At 52.8% G+C, this 18423-nt stretch overlaps 6 protein-coding genes across 6 annotated transcripts; 2 read left to right on the top strand and 4 right to left on the bottom strand.

Annotated features, from left to right (window-relative positions):
* Positions 1 to 114: 114 nt before the first annotated feature.
* Positions 115 to 5079, bottom strand: C7974DRAFT_95480 (vegetative incompatibility protein HET-E-1). Its single transcript, XM_046147587.1, has 3 exons — positions 2716 to 5079; positions 2209 to 2649; positions 115 to 1830 (listed from the first exon to the last, which is right to left on the bottom strand). The coding sequence occupies exons 1-3, from the start codon at positions 4963 to 4965 to the stop codon at positions 442 to 444; spliced, it is 4080 nt and encodes a 1359-aa protein (XP_046001101.1). The 5' UTR covers positions 4966 to 5079; the 3' UTR covers positions 115 to 441.
* Positions 5080 to 7406: 2327 nt separating this feature from the next.
* On the bottom strand, positions 7407 to 9418 carry C7974DRAFT_384846 (uncharacterized protein). Its single transcript, XM_046140893.1, has one exon. The coding sequence runs from the start codon at positions 9104 to 9106 to the stop codon at positions 7721 to 7723; it is 1386 nt and encodes a 461-aa protein (XP_046001100.1). The 5' UTR covers positions 9107 to 9418; the 3' UTR covers positions 7407 to 7720.
* Positions 9419 to 11968: 2550 nt separating this feature from the next.
* On the bottom strand, positions 11969 to 12733 carry C7974DRAFT_384844 (ribosomal protein L22e). Its single transcript, XM_046140892.1, has 3 exons — positions 12664 to 12733; positions 12342 to 12577; positions 11969 to 12270 (listed from the first exon to the last, which is right to left on the bottom strand). The coding sequence occupies exons 1-3, from the start codon at positions 12676 to 12678 to the stop codon at positions 12144 to 12146; spliced, it is 378 nt and encodes a 125-aa protein (XP_046001099.1). The 5' UTR covers positions 12679 to 12733; the 3' UTR covers positions 11969 to 12143.
* A 615-nt stretch (positions 12734 to 13348) lies between these two features.
* C7974DRAFT_95322 (uncharacterized protein) lies at positions 13349 to 14398 on the bottom strand. The gene has a single exon (XM_046147584.1). It carries the CDS (start codon positions 14177 to 14179, stop codon positions 13427 to 13429), a length of 753 nt encoding a protein of 250 aa, XP_046001098.1. The 5' UTR covers positions 14180 to 14398; the 3' UTR covers positions 13349 to 13426.
* On the top strand, positions 14399 to 16334 carry C7974DRAFT_95376 (uncharacterized protein). Its single transcript, XM_046147585.1, has 3 exons — positions 14399 to 15745; positions 15793 to 15824; positions 15886 to 16334. Exons 1-3 carry the CDS (start codon positions 14617 to 14619, stop codon positions 16192 to 16194), a joined length of 1470 nt encoding a protein of 489 aa, XP_046001097.1. The 5' UTR covers positions 14399 to 14616; the 3' UTR covers positions 16195 to 16334.
* C7974DRAFT_95377 (uncharacterized protein) lies at positions 16335 to 18205 on the top strand. The gene is made up of 6 exons (XM_046147586.1): positions 16335 to 16414; positions 16464 to 16596; positions 16753 to 17125; positions 17183 to 17461; positions 17513 to 17692; positions 17739 to 18205. The coding sequence occupies exons 2-6, from the start codon at positions 16523 to 16525 to the stop codon at positions 18021 to 18023; spliced, it is 1191 nt and encodes a 396-aa protein (XP_046001096.1). The 5' UTR covers positions 16335 to 16414; positions 16464 to 16522; the 3' UTR covers positions 18024 to 18205.
* Positions 18206 to 18423: the final 218 nt, after the last annotated feature.

The raw sequence follows: 18423 nt of genomic DNA, 5'->3' as shown, positions 1-18423 counted from the left end.
GTATCCCTGGGCCCTAGAAGCTCTTTTGACTTAAGAAGTGTGTAGTCCGGCAGTTTCGCCGGTTGGGAGCGAAGTTTGCAAAATGCGACCCAGCGGGTCGGGACGCGCTAGCTTCGCTTACCATGTAGTGGCTTGCATTAGGGTACAGAGATGCAGCTGTAAGATATCGTACTGAATTAGACGCTATACCCACCACAGATTGGCTGCTGAGACAATTGTGGCGCAGGTTGGCGGCTTTCTAGCGTTGTCACATGTCTTGACCTGATTCCCCACTTTTCCTGCATGCCATTTTGTGCGAAACAGCAAGATCATGAAACTTAGCAACAGTTAATTCTCTTCAAACTCTGCAAGTCTTTGTGCCACAGCATGTTGCTTGTAGTCCCTGGACGTCATCTGTACAGCAGAAATATAAAAACCAGGACACACAAGATGAGATGAGATTCAGACAATGCCTATACTCTCCTGCGAACAGATGTGAGTGTGTAGGTCAATACTGCAGCTCCACACTCTGCCCGACCCCACGCCCATACCGACTGTGCTTCCGCACACCGCAGAGCATGACGGTCGATACTCCGATGGTATCCACAACACCTTCCTGTCGTCATGCTTGACCCATATGCTGTCGGAGCTAAGGCTTGTGCCTGAATACAGAGGGCATTCAGGCTCCACAACAGCTACCTCGCTAGAAGTTCCTGAACTGTGTATGGCGATGTGACCTATCTCAGTATGAAGAGAAGAGCTGGTAGAATCAAAGGATATGCTGTGGAGAGTCCTGCCGATGTTAATCGTCTGCAGACACGCCCCGCTGCTCGCATCCCACACCTTGACGGTCTTGTCGTATGACGCTGACGCCAGCTTGGTCGAGTCGTGCGAGAAGGCTACAGAGGTGACACCACTGCTATGGCCCTTAAGCGTCTGCAGACACGCCCCGCTGCTCGCATCCCACACCTTGACGGTCTTGTCGTCTGAAGCCGACGCCAGCTTGGTCAAGTCGTGCGAGAAGGCTACAGAGGTGACACCACTGCTATGGCCCTCGAGCGTCTGCAGACACGCCCCGCTGCTCGCATCCCACACCTTGACGGTGTTGTCGTGTGACGCCGACGCCAGCTTGGTCGAGTCGTGCGAGAAGGCTACAGAGGTGACAGCATCGCTATGGCCCTTGAGCGTCTGCAGACACGCCCCGCTGCTCGCATCCCACACCTTGACGGTCTTGTCGTATGACGCTGACGCCAGCTTGGTCGAGTCGTGCGAGAAGGCTACAGAGGTGACAGCACTGCTATGGCCCTCGAGCGTCTGCAGACACGCCCCGCTGCTCGCATCCCACACCTTGACGGTGTTGTCCCATGACGCCGACGCCAGCTTGGTCGAGTCGTGCGAGAAGGCTACAGAGGTGACAGCATCGCTATGGCCCTTGAGCGTCTGCAGACACGCCCCGCTGCTCGCATCCCACACCTTGACGGTCTTGTCGTATGACGCTGACGCCAGCTTGGTCGAGTCGTGCGAGAAGGCTACAGAGGTGACCCAATCGCTATGGCCCTCGAGCGTCTGCAGACACGCCCCGCTGCTCGCATCCCACACCTTGACGGTCTTGTCGTATGACGCTGACGCCAGCTTGGTCGAGTCGTGCGAGAAGGCTACAGAGGTGACAGCACTGCTATGGCCCTCGAGCGTCTGCAGACACGCCCCGCTGCTCGCATCCCACACCTTGACGGTGTTGTCCCATGACGCCGACGCCAGCTTGGTCGAGTCGTGCGAGAAGGCTACAGAGGTGACACCACTGCTATGGCCCTTGAGCGTCTGCAGACACGCCCCGCTGCTCGCATCCCACACCTTGACGGTCTTGTCGTATGACGCTGACGCCAGCTTGGTCGAGTCGTGCGAGAAGGCTACAGAGGTGACAGCACTGCTATGGCCCTCGAGCGTCTGCAGACACGCCCCGCTGCTCGCATCCCACACCTTGACGGTCTTGTCGTGTGACGCCGACGCCAGCTTGGTCGAGTCGTGCGAGAAGGCTACAGAGGTGACCCAATCGCTATGGCCCTTGAGCGTCTGCAGACACGCCCCGCTGCTCGCATCCCACACCTTGACGGTCTTGTCGTATGACGCTGACGCCAGCTTGGTCGAGTCGTGCGAGAAGGCTACAGAGGTGACCCAATCGCTATGGCCCTCGAGCGTCTGCAGACACGCCCCGCTGCTCGCATCCCACACCTTGACGGTCTTGTCGTCTGAAGCCGACGCCAGCTTGGTCGAGTCGTGCGAGAAGGCTACAGAGGTGACAGCACTGCTATGGCCCTCGAGCGTCTGCAGACACGCCCCGCTGCTCGCATCCCACACCTTGACGGTGTTGTCGTGTGACGCCGACGCCAGCTTGGTCGAGTCGTGCGAGAAGGCTACAGAGGTGACAGCATCGCTATGGCCCTCGAGCGTCTGCAGACACGCACTCCAGCTGCTGCTCATCGCTGGCTTGACGGTGATTTCTTTTGGCTCTTCGTGTCGGAACAGCTTTCTGATTGCGCTCCCAGACGGACTGAAAAGTAGCGCGGATGAATACAGCTGGAGAGGGAAGCTTTCGATTGGCCCTTTGTGATACATGATGAATCGGTGCGCGTCTTGGACAAGCTTAGTCAGCTCATTCGCGTCTCGCATCTCCTGGTATCGTTAGCATCTATATGAAGTGATTATACGGTATAGGTTTGTTATCTAAGCATGCTATACCTTGACTAGTGAGCATAGTTTCGCTATTGAAACTACTCCCTTTCCTATACTTCTGCACAGACTGAGCCCTTCTAGCCAGTAGAGATACTTCCTCCTTATAAACTTATTGATGGCGCTTGTGACTTGCAGGTTACCACTACTGTCCGCCCAGGACTCAGGCTTCGAGTCGTACAGATGGTCGATCCAGTAAACGCACGGGTAGCGTAAGGCTGCAAGCGGGTCTGGCTTGGGCGGCCGAACGTCTTCAATAGCAAATCCCAATGCTTCTAGGCTATAAATATCCTTTTGCAATGTCCGGGACAAGATCGCGAGCGACCTCAAGAAGATCACGTGATGAGCATTTTTAGCAACATGCGGAAAGATCTCGTCATATGCCTGCGCAAAGAGATAGTCTTGCGCGGACTGGTGTACAAAGTAGACGGTGTCTTCCCGCAGACTAAGGAATGACCCACAAAGGCTGATGATCTCCCGTACCTCTGCTTCGTCGGCCATGTCTTCGAGCGGCTCAGCAAGGGCTACTAGCTCCTCCAGCGTGATTGGTCGATACACAAGCGCGGCTAAAGCTAGTACCTGCTTGCAAAGTTCAGCGTCATCTGACACGCTGATCTGCTGCATCATCCGCTCGTACAGCGCGTTCAAGCCTGGCGGGAAGGTGTCCAGCTTCTTTAGAACGTTCCGTCTCGCTGTTGCTTGAAGCTCCTGACACACTAACGCTACCCACAGGAAGGTGCCATCTGCACTTGCAGTCAATCTCTCCAAAACCGTGTCTTGCGTCTGCCGGTCGTACTTCTTCTGCTTCGCCAGCTGAGACACCTTGTGCTGAATGAAGGCGCCGACGGCCGCCGATACAGACTCTGCGTTCAGCTCAAGGCTCAACCTGACCTTGTGCCCAGCTTGCTCCAGCTGCTCTTCGATCTCTGGCCAGTTGCGGCTCGACATGATCCACTTGACGCGCTGCGACGCAGAAGACTGCTTTGCAACGAAGTGAAGCAGTTTCGGCCGATCAGTGACACACTCGTCTAGCGCATCAATGATCAGGTATGTAGCTCTTAGCTGTGGATCTCGTAGCACGTCTGTGAAGATCTCTGTCAAGGCAACCCAGGCATTCGCATCCTCAAACAAGGCTTTGCCTGTGTGATCGTGCTTCTTACGGACATGCGATACAAGTGACGGTTGCTGGCTTACCAGCATGTACAACAGCCCTCGCAGCACGGCCGTGGCGCTGTTGATGCGCGAGTCTGTTGCTTGGCAGAAGAAGTAGGCTAGAAGGGCAGTCTTAGGCAGTGAGCTATGTAGCCTGTCTATAATGCCGCATAGGAGCATTGTCTTTCCCTTGCCAGGATCACCTTTCACCCACAGTAGTTGGTTGCGTTCGTCGTGTTGCCATTCCTGGTACGTGGCATTGTCAAGAACCCAGTGGTAGGAGTCAGCTAGCAGTCCGCCTTTGGTCTCCTCGATGCGCTTCTTGTCGTCGCGCGGATCTGTGCTGCGTATGCCTTGGACACAGGTTTTGCACCTATCGATCTCGTCCATCAGACGTCTGAACGCACTTGCCGCCCCTTCGCTATACGCCGGCGCTATCTCAACATCAAAGATACCCGATAGTGAGTACCACACATCTTCTTCGCGCTTGGTCTCCCGGTCACCTTTCCACCGCAGCCGCTCGTCGACACTGAACAGGGAAAGAGGGGCTCCGTTGAGCGCATCGAGTGAGATACTGGTGATTTTGTAGATCAACAGCTTGAGCGATATCTTGTCACCAAGCATCTCCCACTCTTGAGAGAAGAACTCGACAGTGGTTGGGGCAAGCAGCTCTTGAAGCGTCCAGCCGCGCGTGAACCATCGACTTAACCTGAAAGCAGGTTCCCAAGTAAATTTGCCGAGCTTGTCGCCAGGTTTTCTCTCCTCTGCGGATACATCCGATAGATACACATAGCATCTTGTCGCGTTCTGGTACCAGCGAAACATGGACCGGATAGCGTAAGAGAGCTCAGCCTTATCCGTCTTGTCGATGCAGCATGTGTCCACCCAGAAGTATTGTAAGCCATCTCGCTGTGCTTGTTGTCCGCAGAAGCGAATCTTCTTGTAGCCACGCTTGGCCTTGCTATCGCCTGTCACAAGGTCTGCAAAGGTCACCTCCTCCGCATCTGCTTCCCACGTGTGTGAAAGTATCGCATAAGGCGGTATTGCGCGATCGTCGAAGCTGACGATACCGAGCTCGCCATGTCCGTCGTAGTGCAAAAGACGCATCGATTCGTGTGGATGTGTGACAGGCGCATACGGTGAGAAGGAGACGCGAGAGGCTCAACGCGGCAGCCTGGTAGGACGAGAGCGCGGCGGCTGGCTCTCTAAGACAAGCTTACGAAGAAGGGTACAAATAGCTACAAAGCCCCTGGTAGCTACACAGTTGAAACCGCGATCTCAATGTTGCAGGCTGAAGCTGGTGTTTTGGATTATGTTCTGAGTTCTGTGAGGATGCTCAAACAGTCTGGAGGCGGGGGCAGACGCGGCTGATTGCACTCATGCAGGCCCAGCACAGCCCCGACGAGTCGCATCTTTGCGATGGCCACGCCCCTATTGCGATGCACTTCTCATCATCCAGCATCTACAGACTCGACTGAGTCGCACTGACCTTGTTTGCTACAGTTGCGAGGTGGCAGGCTGCGGATGGCGATGAGCGCGTCAAGACGCCTCTGGGCAGGGCGGCTCAGCGCTGGGATTAAGGCCGCTGTGCAGCAACGAGGCTGGGGAATCATTCGGAGACACCGCCAGAAAGCCGCCAACCTGCGCCACAATTGTCTCAGCAGCCAATCTGTGGTGGGTATAGCGTCTAATTCAGTACGATATCTTACAGCTGCATCTCTGTACCCTAATGCAAGCCACTACATGGTAAGCGAAGCTAGCGCGTCCCGACCCGCTGGGTCGCATTTTGCAAACTTCGCTCCCAACCGGCGAAACTGCCGGACTACACACTTCTTAAGTCAAAAGAGCTTCTAGGGCCCAGGGATACAATCTTCCTCAACTTGGCTTCCTCTCAGACCGTCCGATTCTCACAGAGGTCCCTTAGGTCGTGAATGAACAGGGGGGTATCGATGAAAGGTCGATTAACGGCGTTGACAGAACGATCGACAGCAGAGCCAGCATGGCAGCACTCGTTCCCGGAGGCTGATAGACGGGTGAAGAGTAGACCGAAGAACGCTGCATATCCATCACAGGCCTGTAAATGTGCAAACAGGAGACTCCGAAGGTCCGGAGTGCAAACCTGTCCCGTTACACCGTGTGTCCCGGCACGCAGGGATTGACATTAGCAGTTTGAGACGACCAGTCGCCCCCTCTTGAATGTGTGGAATGTGAGGTATTTTGTGTTGATAGCCCCTGTAGTTTTTGCAACTGCTCCATGTAAGGTACTGCCCATTCATGAAAGCTGGCAAAGTTATGGGGGTTTGAAATTACGATGAGTGTACAAAGGGTACAGCGAAGTATCGTGGTGTCGAATGGAGAATTTGCGATCACTAGCAAGTCTCGAAGATCAGATCCCGACTACACTTCTCCACGCTATCAGTGACGCGTCGATCGACAACCTTCGGAATAATTGCAGTGTGGAGGGCTGCCAAGCTTCGCCCGGCCTTGCCTTCCGAAGGACCTCTCGGAGTAGACTCGCTTTCTTGTGAACTCCATCGTGATCCCGAAGATACTCTGGCTCGTTCCTCGATCCTCATGTGTTGCCATTAATGATGAGGTCAGATATGTGCTTGGTTGACGAAAGCCACGCGGATCTCCGCAGGGTACTCATCCATCATGATGCCTCGCAGCGTCATCTGTCTCGGTGTGCAATCTCATCACGCCAGGATCACGATCTCTTTCTCCACAATGCCATGCTTGGGCAGCAAATCCCATCATATTAACGGCTCACGCCATACTACGATGCCTTGCTCGTCATGGTGTGACTCGGATATACTTGTCAAACAGGGCCGACTCTCTCCCGCAGAGCCGCACCACCACATACCCTAAATAGGCAAGTACTTCCTGCCTCTCAGCCTCCGCCTTCAGCCTCCTTCTTCAGCCTCGATATCCAGGCATGCAATTCTGGTTCCGCTGCGGCGCCTCGTGCCCGATCACACGCATCTGACTTGTCGCCAGACCCTGGTCCTAGCGTCCATCTTCACGCCATCTGGATCCCAGACCCCTGTTTCTCTTTGTCATAGACGCGCAACGGGCGCAAAGTGTGGACGAGAAAACGCGAATGCATCGAGTAAACGCGTGCTCTAGTCGTCGGCTTTCTTCCCGATGTCCCTGCTTGTGCAGGTGCCAGGTTGCGTTTGTGCTGGCGTGTCAGGGGGGATGTGGGTCTCTTAGGTCCCGCAGCAAGTTCGAGATCTCTTCTAGCGACGGGTATGCACGGACAGGGCTGGCTGCTTGCTACACAGGCGTCCAAAAAGGTGGGCTGGAAAGAAATTTCTAGTGTTTGTGGGATGCGGCTTGGCAGCCGTTTGCGGCGAGCTATGAGCTCTCAGTAGATTTTGTGGCGCTGTCTGGTGATGTGGAAGTGTTTTGCGGCGGTGAGTGTGGTTGAATGCAGGGGCGAATGGCGTGAGCTTGTGTCAATGTTGCGCATTCTGACGCTGAGATGATGCAAAAGTCAGAAGTATGACTGCTATTCCAGCGTCACGAATGAGATGTGAAGACTGAGATTGAGATGCAATTTCACAGCTGAGCTGCTTTGTATTACTATGTAGAGTAGCGATAAAGAACTTTTTTGAAAATGCAAAACGCCAGTGGTATGCCATACAGAGGAGCTCATGTAGGCTCAACTCGACCGCACCCAAAACTCCTACCAAACAATGCTGTAAAGGCCCTATTGGGGCATGCAAATGGGTATATCCTACACTGTCCACCAGAAACTCAAAGTTGAATCGCCAATCGACGTGGAAAGGAAAATCGTGAAGTACGCTCAGATCGCCAAAAGTTGGCAGTAATGAAGTCGTTGTGATGAAGGGTATAATGCTCAGCTTTCTAGGCTGAATGAGGCCGATCGAGAAGTTGTGGCGCTGTTGATTTCGGGAAACTGGACCTCAACATCGTCCACATAGGTAGGTGGGCTAGCAGGTACATCCTCGTAGACAGGGGGCTGCTCCTCGTCCCAAGCGATGCCCATACCCGAGCGTTCGGTGAGGACAAGGTGGAACTGAGTGCGGAGAACGCGTGCGGCACCGGTGGGTGTAGCCTGGCTGAGCTTCTTAAGTGGCGCCCACTCCTCAGCCACAACCATTTCAATGATGAGATTGTGCTTGACGCTCATGCCGCTCTGGCTGTCCATGTCGCAAAGTGGCTTCAAGCCAACGTTGCAGGCAGCGTTGAACTCAACGTCAATCTCACCGCGTTCGAAGTCAGTCTTCCAGCCAGTCTTGACCTCCTCGCTTGCGATGGCACGAACATCCTCGTGGAGGACACCCTTGCCCTCGCCTCCAACCTTGCCAATGTGCTTGGAACAGGCGGGCGCAATGAACTTCTGGGTCTCCTCAATTCGCCAGTTGAGCTTCCTGAGCCTCCAGCGAGTCTGCGAGTCGGCCTTGTTCTGGACAATGCCAGAGAGACGCATCTCGATGGGGAAGTCGCCAATCGGATGAATGACCGGAGGTAGCTTGACCGAAGCAGTCAGGTTCGTGGGCGGGAAGATGCGGATGGAATGCTTTTCATTTCCAGGGAAGATCGCGCGCCTGATGTCGACAGCGCGCTTGTAGGTGATTTTGTCGCCCTTTGAGGTGGTTGCGACAGCGGAGAGGTAGTAATCGAGGGTGGCAAGGCTGCCATGGGTGGTGGCTGGCAGGTGACCTGGAAGGAGGTGGCTGAACGGGTAGGAGTGCTGACCATTGCGCAACGATGTTGGATGTGTCAAGAAATCCCAAGTGTGGATCTCAGTAGTCTGATTGGCGCAGTCGCTGCAGTGCTGGGCGACAGGCTTCTTAGTGGTGACGATTGCGAGAAGCTTCATCTCGAACTTCTCGATTGTGATGTGGGGCTCATGCACGTTGAGCAGGAGCTGACCAGTAAAAATAGCGCCAGCTGAGTTCTGTGGGTTGTTGTAGAACACGACTGGCGGCGACTCCACGCTCATGTTCATCGATGCGGCCACATGGGGATCGAGCTTAGGGCTGGACTTTGGAGTGCCCTTGGGAGTGCCCTTGGGCGTCTTTTTTGCGCCGTCATGGCTGTGATGACGCACAAATGGAAGACGGGCCATGATGAGATTCTCTTGTGACCTGCTCTTCTCCTCAACCGGTGGTGCGTAAGAGTAGACAGGAGGAAACAGTGGCTGTGGTGTGTGACTGTCGAGCTTGGGCAACGGTGAAGGCGCTACCCTGGCAAGGGATTGCAGCAAGCGGCCTGGCATGGCTTGAGCGAAAACTCTGGGGTGCAGCTGAGACCTGGTTGCGCTGCAGGTGAGTGGATGATTGTCCAATGACGTTGTGGCTTGGGTCCGGGGAGCGAATGCAGCGATGTATACTGTGGCGCTACGCTTCAAGAGTTGATTTTGTGCGAATTGAGTTGGTGTGTAAGGTGTTGCGGCAGGAACATAGTCTGGGGAAGGGTCGATCTTAAGAGAGGTAGTCTTCTGGGGAAGGCAAGTCTTTATAAAGAAGTCGTCAAAACTATTTTGACTTTTTACCTGAGAGAAATTCCATGACTGGATGCTCAAGCGCCTTTCGCATGATGCCATCGGGAACGAAGATCCAAGCTTTCAGCGTAAAGACGCTAGACTGCGTGCAGCAGGCACACCCCTGTGCTCCATGCAATTTTTGGGTCAGGAGGCATTTGCGCACGGCCTGCCGCTCCCTCGTGATCGTCTTCTGAAGCGGCGCCGCACCTGTCGTGCTTGCGCTGAGTTTGAACGTCAAAGCGTGACAGAGCGCTGTGCCAGCCCAGTGCGTGGTCGGGCTGGCTGCGTTGTCAAGCAAGCTGACCGCTCGCCCAAGAACCTCAACATCCAGCAAGAACAACTCATCACGCAATGACTGTTTCGACGTTTTCGTCTAGAGCCATATTCAATGCCCGGCGAACACGCGCTGTTGGCCGACGGATTGTCCTCCAGCCCACCTCGCATCATACTAACCTCATGTCTCCACCAAGGGACGACATCTGGGGTACTCATCTTCCAGAATCACGGCACGCTCAGGTGCCGCCTGACACCATTCGTGGATTGAGTTGTGGACGATGCAACTCATTTCTTGGAACACGGCACCCCGCAATTTGGCGTTTGTGATGCTCTCGAAATGGTCGAATATGAAGCATCTCCGTGGAAGTCGCCGTCTGGAGTGACCTCCCCTCATTCATTGTGTGCCCCAAGGGCGCATTTCGTCACCGCCGGGATGACCGCCTGACTTGCTCCCAGCAGCCTCTGACGACCCTTGCACGTCCACCGCTCTCGACTGACATGCCCAATTGACAATTGTGCAGCACCAGCAACACGCAGTCATGCTCTGACTGAGCATCGCGATTTGCGCCAAGGCGCCGGCGTTATGTAATGCTAGGAAAATTCTGCAGGGTTCGTCAACCAAGCAAGTCGAGCCCGTGGCATGAGACAGCTCCACCTGCTCCCAAGACCCGAGCAGTTTCTTTACACATTCTGGTAGCCCGACCCAGTGCCTTACCTGTTTGACCAGTTGTCGTGTCAGAGTCACTGAGGAGCCCACATGTTGAGGCTCTAGACTTCACTGCAACATCGCCGCCTTACCCGATTGCGTAACAAAGTATTCCGGTTTTACTCCGAACACCCCGGAGTACCTGAGTACCTCCAGCAACTGCCCGAGTGGGAATGCAGGCCCGAGAGTACGCGCTCGCCAGAATACTCCTTTCAAAGAGACCGAATCTCAACACCAAGCCAATGGTCTCACGATACTTCGCTTATTCCCGAGGCTGTCAATCGGCTCCGTTGGGCGTGGTCGCGAGAATTGGAAACCGTAGACCCAAAGACTTCGCCTCCCGATTAGGAAGTTGGCCTGCACGTCAAACGAGTCATCCATGGAGATCGTAAACCATTACCATGTGCTCTTGACCCCTGATCCAAGTCCGAACTTGCATCCATAATCCCGTCGGATAACTGCATTGTTCGTGATCGAACTGTCGCAGTACCTATGCCACGCGTTGCCTCAGAATCATCACGTCGGGACTTTGCGTGCTCTGGCGTCATCTCTTCGTACTTACGGTGTGCCATACACATCTCCCAAGATATCACCCCATCTCAACGTATTGTTTCAAATCGTGGCAGCAGGTCCTGCGGGATGGCTTCCGGTGAACGTTATTGCCGTGTCGTCGCGCCTCCCGTCAGCCTTCTTGCCCTGCATTACCTCGATCGATACTCGGCTGCGAATTATAACTCTACGGGCCGACTCGGCTAGGTGTCTTTCTCATCACGCGGCGTCTCTTATGGAGCATGGCCGTCCAGACTGCCACGCCCCTTGAAATGCCTCTCCTTCTGCTGCGAAGCTGAGAGCAACGGCTCCACTCCCCGCACTCGCTGGCACCCGTATAACCTCACTCACGCTCTTCGATCTCAAGTTGGCTCGATACACGGGTTCCAGACCGACTACATGTGTCGACAGGGTGCACGGAGTCGTTAATTTAGATGTGCACACTTCGACAACAATGCCCCTTCTCAAGTTGTGCTGACTCTGTATGCATAGTAATGACACATGCTTGTAAACCTTAACGATCAAGTAGCGACACCTGACCTATTACTGAAGGTTTGCACATTCCTTGTCAACTTACCATGACGCTCCGACAACGGAGAGAAGTATTGTCTGCCCCGGATGCTCCCACAACACAACGATGAACTCTGCATCCGGTGGCCATCAGCATACGAGCCCAGGAGTCCTGAAATCGGGCGAGTACAGCGTGTATACACGACATGTAGACTACGAATAAGCTGCACCCGCTGACCCATCACGCTGTGTTCCACGCTACAGTGCGGATACACTTGCGGGTACTCGTTTGTACCCGTCCTTGCACATCTTGCGGAGTTGGCGACGCTCCACTTGATGATGTGTGCTATACTAGCGCGAGAAGGATGTGTAAAAGGTTTTTGTACGGAGGGGTAGGGCACAGCGAACGCCTGACAGACCGGTGAGCGATGATCAGATTGCGTATCATGCAAATCAGTCGCTCGCAAGAGCGATCCAGCCACAAGACAACGTGTATCTCTCTAGAGGTGAGTCGTTTTATATTCACAAATATCACATGAGACTGCGTAACTTCGTTTTGCGGTAGATGCAGCAATTCATTTGACCGTGCTATCTACCTGGTGGTTCACCGCTCTTTCCCCTCCTGGACCCGCACGCTCAGTAAAGAGCATGTCGTGGACCTAATCGAGGTATCGCGTTACCCATCCATTGTGACATCGTAGTGCGGAGCCGTCAGCAAAGACGTTGCGCTTACTCCTCGTCATCCTCAGCCTCGTCGTTGACGACGTTGAAGAAGCGGAGCTCGTAAACACCCTTGGAGGTGGAGACGACGCGGAGCCAGTCACGGAGCTGCTGCTTCTTGAGGAACTTCTTGGTGCTGCGCCATCGTTAGCAATTGCCCTGTCGCGGAAGTCTGGTGCGCTGCGCATGCGCCGCAGATAGACGTACAGGTACTTCAGGTAGCGGCCGGAGAACTCCTGGTGAGCAATGACCTCGATCTTGCCATCGCCCTGCTGGGAGATCTGGATGACCTCGCCGAGGTTACCGGTGCGGCCCTCGACCTTGATGCGGTCGTGAAGGAACTTCTCGAAAGCCTGGATGTCGAAGATCTTGTCGTTGACGGGCTGGCTGCAGTTGATGACGAACTTCTTCGTGACCTTCTGGGCCTTCTTGCCGGATGCCTTCTACATTGCCGTATTAGCCTACTGTTCTGCACATCGTGGAAGATGTGTGTGATGCGCGATCACAGACAGCAAAGCGGTGTACGTACGGTGCTGGGTGCCATTTTTGATGTGGGGGAGAGCGCAAAGAAGTGGTTATCCTGCGTTGAGCGTGTGAGGTGTTGAGAATGAGGTTGATGCCGACGAAAATTACGATCGTGCGCGCTAGCGATGCCAAGATTTTGCCCGCTCTCATTGGTGTGCGCGGGCTTACCTCTTCCAGCCCCTGTCAGTGTAGAGGTGCCCTCACGTATCTGTGTTTTATACATCGTGCATGCAGTCATTAAGGTCTTCAATCACCCTTTGTTCGATCTGCTTGTACTTAAAGACTATATTCCCAGGGATGCCCAAACCATGGACCTTTTGGCGCGACATTCCCTCCCTATCCAAGGTTGTCCGGTTGCCTCTGCGTCCATGGCCCAATTGCACCGCTCGCTACAGCTACGATCAAAGCCAAAGCAGTCAAGACGATCATCAAATGTTCTTTTCGACAACGCCATGTTCCGAGCAGCCGCCTCCGGGCCCAACAGTCTGATCCAGGTTTGTTCACGATATCTGTCAAAGCCAGCAGCCGCATACCCCAATAATGGTATTGTGGCGCATAGTCATCATCATACGAGTAATCGGAGATGTCTAAGCTCAGATCGCCGATGTTGAAACCTGCTTCTACAGCCAGCTGGCGGCTAGGTCCATCGTTCCATTTGTAAAGGACATGGCACAAGGTCCAGAGAAGCTCCAGCGCTAGTTGGCGCGGAACAATATGTCTAGGTGTCAAGAATTGGTAAGAAGGCTCCGCATCTTGAGCGAGTGTACTCACTTGGTCGCGAGTCCATGGCGGACTTGATACGAAAGATGCTCTTTCAAGAACCCGGCTTGATGGAAGATGTAGACACGTCGTACCGTCGTTGTGGAGTCCTCCACAAGATGTAAGCGAGGATCGTTCGTGTTGACAATCTCGAAGCCACACTCCTGTAGCCGCTTGGCAGACAAACTTCTGGAGACCACTTGTGCTTCTTCATTTGTCAGAGTCTTCCCGATCGGTAAGGCGGCTCCCCAGACCTCGCAAGCTGCCTGGCTTTTCTTCCAGATCACGGGAGTCAGTATTGGATATCGGACATAGAAGTGATTTCTCTCGGCGCAAGGTAGCATGGAAATGATGCTATATGCGAGATTCACTGCTCGATTCCTGTCAGACTCCGTTGTCTGGGCATAACTACTTCGGCCGAAATACTCTGACATAAGAACTTCTCGGGTCAGCTCGGGCCGTTCCACGATGAACCGTATAAGCTGCTGCAAGTCCCCATGATCCCGCAGTAACGGCAAAGAACAAAACCAGTCCTCGGATGTGTATCGGTACGTGGCATGCTGGTAGAATTCGCTGAAGGAGCTCAGTGAGGGTCGCAACATCCACCTACAGTCGATCGTCGCACATTCCCCACGATTTGCGCACTCGACACAATCTTGCCAACCCCATAGGCATTGATAAAGCTGTCCGATAATATTTTCGGTTGGATCTCGAAGCGGGAAAAACTCGGCAAAAGATATAGCGTCGCGAGCGACCGCCATGACAGAGAATGATCTCTCAAAATGCGGGACACACGAAACCTAGATCATTCGTTATCTGTTCTCTTTCAGGCAGTACTACCCAAGGCACACTGGAGTCTGACAGTCGCATGCTGTTCATCGGTCTGGGGTGCTAAGGAACGAATCACAACTCAGCTCAGCCTGATCAAGCTTCTTGAAGGACCTCGATACGTGTCTCTGGCCATTCAGCGCATGCCATGTTGCTGATCACTTGACCGGTGGTTTGCCTCAGGCTTTCTTGCCCATGATTGGGTGACATCTTTCGCGATTCTACGACTTTCACGTAGGAAATCTGTGCTACTGAGTTTCATCATTGTGCTCGGCCTGCCAGAGCTCCCATTCCTTTTGCTATTTTTCGACAGATGTAAACATTTCCACCATGACGTGTGGGAACAGTTAGTGATACAAACGGTAGTACAATGGATCCTCTCTATGCCCCCAAACCCAGAGTGGACTCCCTCTACCCGTCGATTCGCTCTTCAGGAACAACTGTCCGGAGTGCTGTGAGGCAAAGTCAGGCAGCTACAAAAGTCTTCCCAATCCCAGGCAAAGAAGTGCTTCGATTCTGGATGCCACCGGATCCTCGACACAGAAGGCACTACTCTTCGACCTTATCAGCAATTCAAGCACATCTCCATGCGGCGGTGGCCCCGTTTCTGCCAGATGGGCAGGTGCCATCGGACAAGTTGGTTTTTCAACCCATGATGATCGGTAAGAACGAGCAAGACGCTAAACTCCACATGGCGGTGCTCTGCGAGCCCAGCCTAGCCACGATCCTCGAAGAGGCTTTCACGCATCCGACCGTTCAAACATATCTCGGTATACCTAATTCGAACGAGTGTTTGGGATACACGGTTATTCCAGAGCCACACGAAGAGGTCAATGCTCAACTTGCCATTGATGTTTTTAGCCAAACACGCTACGATACCATACACAACACATATTGCGGCGCACCGCTTCTCTTGAAACACCGCAATACAATTGAAGCGACAGATTGCATTCGTCAAGCTACGTTTGGTGGTATCATCAAAGTGATATATGCGCATGGCGAGATTTGCTTCTACGGCATGACAGCGGGCCACGTTACGAACGCAGTCCGACAGCACCGTCACCAGTTGTCAGTAAGCTCACCGACTGACACGGACCTTTCCAAAGATCCATTCAGCATGGGTGCCTGGCTTTCAAATGACGATTCACTTGGCAGTCCCCTCGATCCCGAGACGCTCCCTGGAGTCAAAGCTCAACGAACGAAGCTGTCTCACGACTGGTGTATTTTCAAAAGCGGATCACCTCGACGCAACAGAGTTGTGCAGTTACGTGAGTATGAATCTCTACCAGGCGTTGGCGATAGCTCGGAAGAACGCGATCATCCAATTCTTATCGCCGAGAGGCCAAGCTTCAACGATGATGCTTCCGACCCTGTGCTAGTACTAGGTGCTGCTGCTGGCACCCGCCGTGGAATCTTATCTGGTCTACCGGCTAGTATATTCATGGCCAGTTGTCAGGCTTTCGTGTCGGTCTACGTGCTGCAGATGAGTGGCGATCACAGTTAGTTTGACGTTTTCACAGCATCACCAGGCCGCTAACCTCCACAGAAGTCGTCAAAGGCGATTCAGGTGCGTGGATTGTACATGCCGCAGGACCAGCGATGTATGGACACGTTGTGGCAACTAACATGTTCGGCGAAGCCTACGTCGTACCGGCTAATGATGCATTCGAAAACATCAGAGAGTGTTTGGGTGCCGTTTCTGTCACACTGCCAACCACGACTGATCTGTCTTTTGGTCCAACTGCTCGACTTTTGCCCACACTCACGGCCCACCATGACCAGTCCGAACAGCTGGATTTTCCGAAATCACATGGGCTACTGTACAGAACCAAAAGATGGAGTGCTTCGTTCTCAAAGTATCGATCAGTCAGTGATAGGCCTTTTCTGGAAATCGCCAAGGCACTCCACACAAACAGAAGTATCCTCGAGACTTTTCTTCTTGCAGTAGATGGGCCCAATCCCCTTTGGAAGGTCAAGCACGAGCAGGCTTTCCTCGAAGATCCTAAGCAGCATGTGTCTTCGTCGCATATGGTGCACTTGGATGAAAGACACAGCGATATTTCTGATCGATCTACGAAATGGATCAATGTCAATGAGATTTGCTCCCACCTGAAACGACCAGAGAGTTGGGGTTACGACGTGAGCCGAGGTCACTATCGCCGGTTGATGTAAGCAAACACACTCGGTACATGATCTCCTCACTGATTGATGATCAAGTTTTGTACCAACACTTGATGAACAGTGTGTTTCTGCCCTGGTAGAGAACGCAACATATCATGAAGCTGAGGTACTTCGTCGTGCAGTTCGAATGCACGCCTCATCTTCAACTCGTATTCAAGTACATGTTCCTGTAAGTCAGATCCAAACTTTCTGTATGATGCCTTACATCAATTAATCCAACGGTGTAGAGGAACGGGTTTCAATGCTTTCAGCTTACTCTCCACCTACCATATCTCACACTTGAAAGCAGCGGGAGCTTCTGTGCTGATAATCTGCGCACAAATAGTGAGCCCCTCAGAACTGACTACTCGCTGCATGATGGATCCATAACAGTTGTCATCAGCGGGTTTTGTGATCAGTCGTGGTACGGATACGCCTTTGGATCTATGAACAGATCAGACGACACCGAAGAGTACCTATACGATTCTGGTGATTTTGCCGATGTAGATGAGTCCACTTCCGATAAGGGGAGCCAGTCCGAAGATTTCTTCGAACCAGACTTCTTCGCAACGGACGGGCGTGAGCCGTTTGCAATCTCGCCAGATACAATATGGGATCCCAGGGTATATTTCCTTCAAACAATACGATTTAGGCTTGAGATCACAGTTCAAGCCAACGAGTATCTTGTTAGAAAATTGGAAGACTGCTTAGAGGCGGGGGTAAGTCATTGCCATGCTTCCTCACTTCTCCTGTGTCTCACCGTTGACATGAACTAGAAGACCAAGACGTCCAAAACGCCGTCTCTGTCAGGATCTCTTGAATCAATACTGGTTATGATGAAGCTCCTCAGTCGTGTTAGAGATCAGTTTCAAGAAGCCAATCAAGTCTGGAATCGCTTCAGCGCCAGCGATGGAGACATTATGTACTTCGTCGACCTGAGTGTCCATGACGTTTGCTCGGTTTTGCATGAGATTGAGGAAAGTTTTGATAGAATGAAATGTTTAGAATTACAGGTGGAACGCTTGGTTCAAAAGTCTGAGATCGATATACACAATGTAAGTAAGGATATACAAGTAATGTGAACGTAACACTAACAAGTCTCGCAGCTTCGGCTCCAGATGGCAGATGAGAACAACAGGCTGAGCTGGGAGGGCAATGTTTTAAGTCGCACCAAGACTAAGATCGATGTACAGGCGACCGAGAATGCAGCCAGATCTGCGGCTCGCTCTTCAGCTGCTGCTGAAGAAACAAGCAGAACAACTCGCGTCAATATTCAGCTGTTCATGGTAAGCTTTCATCCGCTCCTACTACAAGACACTGTTAACCCTTCAGATTACGGCCTCTATTGTGATTGCGCTACAATACTTTTGTTCCGATCGAGCACTGTTCTCTTTCGAGCGAAATACCCAAACATTCTTCATCAGTATAGCGGTCTTGATACCGTCTTTACTCCTGTTGACATATCTGTTGCGTGCTATAGATGTGCTGCGAGACGTCATCCTTTCTCGTCTGTCTGGTCAAATTGCAACCACCTCACACAGTTCGTTCGACTGGGATTGTTCGGCAAGAGCATCGGATGAAAAGAATCTACATGAAAAGCATGGAAAGCTTGTATAGTTTGCCGGACTTCTTGCTCTTGATATCACTTTGTGGCTCAAGCATAATCCAGACCATGAATATGAGTGAATGATAGAAACGCGTAAATTGCTCATATAGAGTGCAATATAACCTTGGGAGATAGGAAAGTGTCATCAGTCTGTTTAAGGGGGGAATCTCAGTTCATTACTCCTAACATCGAGGTGGATCCTACCTAGGCAGTCTTGACTGGAGTGTCTCGTTGCCCTACATAATGGGTTTGACCCGCGCTTTACCCTGAGTGCTACGTCATCCTTCATGATTTCGCCTATACGATAGTTCGCTTTTATTCTACGCATGGAGTCGTTGGAGTAACGATCTCGATTTCGCGCGAATGGATGGACTTAGCAGCACTGCAGAAGAGACACACATAGAGCTCATA

This window comes from Boeremia exigua (genome assembly GCF_020726555.1).
Source record: "Boeremia exigua strain MPI-SDFR-AT-0100 chromosome Unknown C7974scaffold_2, whole genome shotgun sequence".
Taxonomy (NCBI): Eukaryota; Fungi; Ascomycota; class Dothideomycetes; order Pleosporales; family Didymellaceae; genus Boeremia; species Boeremia exigua.
This window is presented reverse-complemented; position numbering and strand designations above follow the sequence as displayed.